At 51.9% G+C, this 2190-nt stretch overlaps 1 protein-coding gene across 1 annotated transcript in view; it reads left to right on the forward strand.

The window, feature by feature from the left end:
- Nucleotides 1-2190, forward strand: part of c5 (complement component 5) — a 23293-nt gene that overhangs the window by 2049 nt on the left and 19054 nt on the right. The window contains 9 exon segments of the mRNA XM_017303393.1: nt 316-469; nt 551-621; nt 699-796; nt 871-953; nt 1025-1115; nt 1190-1298; nt 1380-1512; nt 1577-1692; nt 1897-2085. Coding sequence (XP_017158882.1) covers nt 316-469; nt 551-621; nt 699-796; nt 871-953; nt 1025-1115; nt 1190-1298; nt 1380-1512; nt 1577-1692; nt 1897-2085 — 1044 coding nt within the window.

Below are 2190 nucleotides of genomic sequence, written 5' to 3' on the forward strand. Positions count from 1 at the left end.
ATATATTTGCATTAGTTTTTCAGCATATATTTTCTGTTTTCAAATGCAGCGGCTGGAAACCTATTTCGAGTAGCTCAAACATGGACCGGATGTGCGCTTTTATTGTGAAAGCAGCACGTAAATGTGTGTACCATAATGTCTGGAGCTGCGGCGCACTTGTAAATCGTGCGCTGGGCCGGCTGGACTCTGAGCCGGATAGCTTTACCGCGGTCAGATAACAACATGGCTGGAAGCAGTTTGTGGCAACCGCAGCCCGACATGGAGTGTACCTGGAAACACCTGGGTGTTGATTCCTGTGCTTCTGTGTCTCTTCAGTTGCTGCCACTTCCAGAGAATAAGGATTTGAATCATGTGATTCTTCACGTCCAATCAAACGGGATCAACCGTCACCTGTCCATCCCGGTTTCCCGATCCAACGGCTTCCTGTTCCTCCAAACAGACAAACCGCTCTACACGCCTCATCAGAAAGGTCGGGCCTTCTTGGCTCTTCACTCAGGTTGAACATGGACTGTTCAGGTTTGCAGAATGAAACTGTTTGTGATGTGTTCAGTCAAAGTGAGGGCGTTCTCCATGAACCAGGAGCTGAGACCAGCCAATCGCAGCGTCTTCTTAACCTTCAAGGTGAGCCCGATGAGCCCAGGACCATAGATGAGTTGATGTTCGGTTGCCATGGCGATGAACATCTTTGTTCCCGACAGGATCCGGATCACATCACGGTAGACGTTGTGGAGATTGTTGATGTGAACAATGGGATCCCGTCGATGCAGAACCCCTTCAGGATTCCCATCAAGCCAAAGTAAGGAAGACCTGCCGAGGCGGGAAGATTCGGGTTATTCCCAGATGGTTTTCCGGAGTTCTCTGTACTTGCAGGTTGGGAATTTGGACAATAGAAGCTTCCTACACAGATGATTTCACAACAAAAGCAAAGACGGATTTTGAAGTTAAAGAATACGGTACGTCTTGGGGTTGGATATGAGCCCCGCTGGTGGAGGTGATGATCTGTGACGTTCTCCTCCTCTGTCAGTTCTTCCTAGTTTCTCCATCCAAATGAACCCACGGACAAACTTCATCAGCCACAGTCAGTTCAGCCAGTTCCACTTCAAGATTTCAGCCAGGTGAGGCCTGATCTCCTCCAGCTGCTCAGCCGTTCGACCTGATGTTTACCCTGCGGTGCTCTGGCCTTCGGCAGGTATCTCCATGGCGCGCCGGTGGCTGAAGGAGAGCTGTTCCTGCGTTATGGATACGTCAGGGAGAAGAACGCTCCTGTCATCATTCCCACATCAGTGACCAGAGAAAGAGTAAGGCCCTGACACGCAGCAAAGACTTCTCTGTCGGCGGCTGATGAAACTCCTCAGAGACAACGTGGGTCCTTCTCTCAGCTCTCTCCGACAGGTGAACTGGATGTGACTGTTAACATGCAGAAGGTTCTGCACAAACACGATGGACCGAGAGACCTGGACAGCCTGGTGGGGAGCTACCTGTATGTAGCGGTGCTGGTGAAGGAGGACACAGGTACGCTGACATCATACCACCCTGAAACCAGGTGCTCCCCTTCTCACCGTTTGTCGCCCTGCAGGTGGGATCACCCAGGAGGCGGAGTTTGCTACTGTGAAGTTCGTCAGGTCGCCGTACCGTCTGAGCCTCATCTCGACGCCTCCGTTCATCAAACCGGGTCTTCCTTACAACATCCAGGTATGCATCATGGAGTCCCACCTGAAAAGTGTTTAGCACTAGTTGGTCTGGGCTCCTTTGGCATGAATCCCAGACGTGTCCAGAAAACGGACCTCCACTGAGGCGTTCCAGCTGTTCCAGAACCAGAGGCAACATCTGGTTGGACCTTCTGACTCCCCTGTGGCCCACACCTTGTTCAGCTGCACAGGCCCTTTGTCTCTGCAGGTGTTGGTGAAGGATCACCTGGACGAGCCGGTGAGCCTGGTGCAGGTGCGTCTGGTGGAGCGTCAGCTGGTCATGAACACAGGAGGAACGGAGGTCATGTCCTGTGGGGAGAGCAGGAGCAGTGGATCTGATGGCCTCTTGTATTTTATCTGCAACCCCCAGAAAAATGCAGTCAGGGCGCAGCTGAAGGTGAGGAAGATCTGCCACTGCCGGGCTGTGAAAAGTATTTACCCCCTAGCAGGTTTATTGAGGTGCTTTTCATATCCATTCAGGTTCTGTTTGCCTGATGTTAAC

The sequence above is a fragment of the Poecilia reticulata genome, unplaced genomic scaffold (assembly GCF_000633615.1).
Source record: "Poecilia reticulata strain Guanapo unplaced genomic scaffold, Guppy_female_1.0+MT scaffold_257, whole genome shotgun sequence".
In the NCBI taxonomy this organism is placed as follows: domain Eukaryota; kingdom Metazoa; phylum Chordata; class Actinopteri; order Cyprinodontiformes; family Poeciliidae; genus Poecilia; species Poecilia reticulata.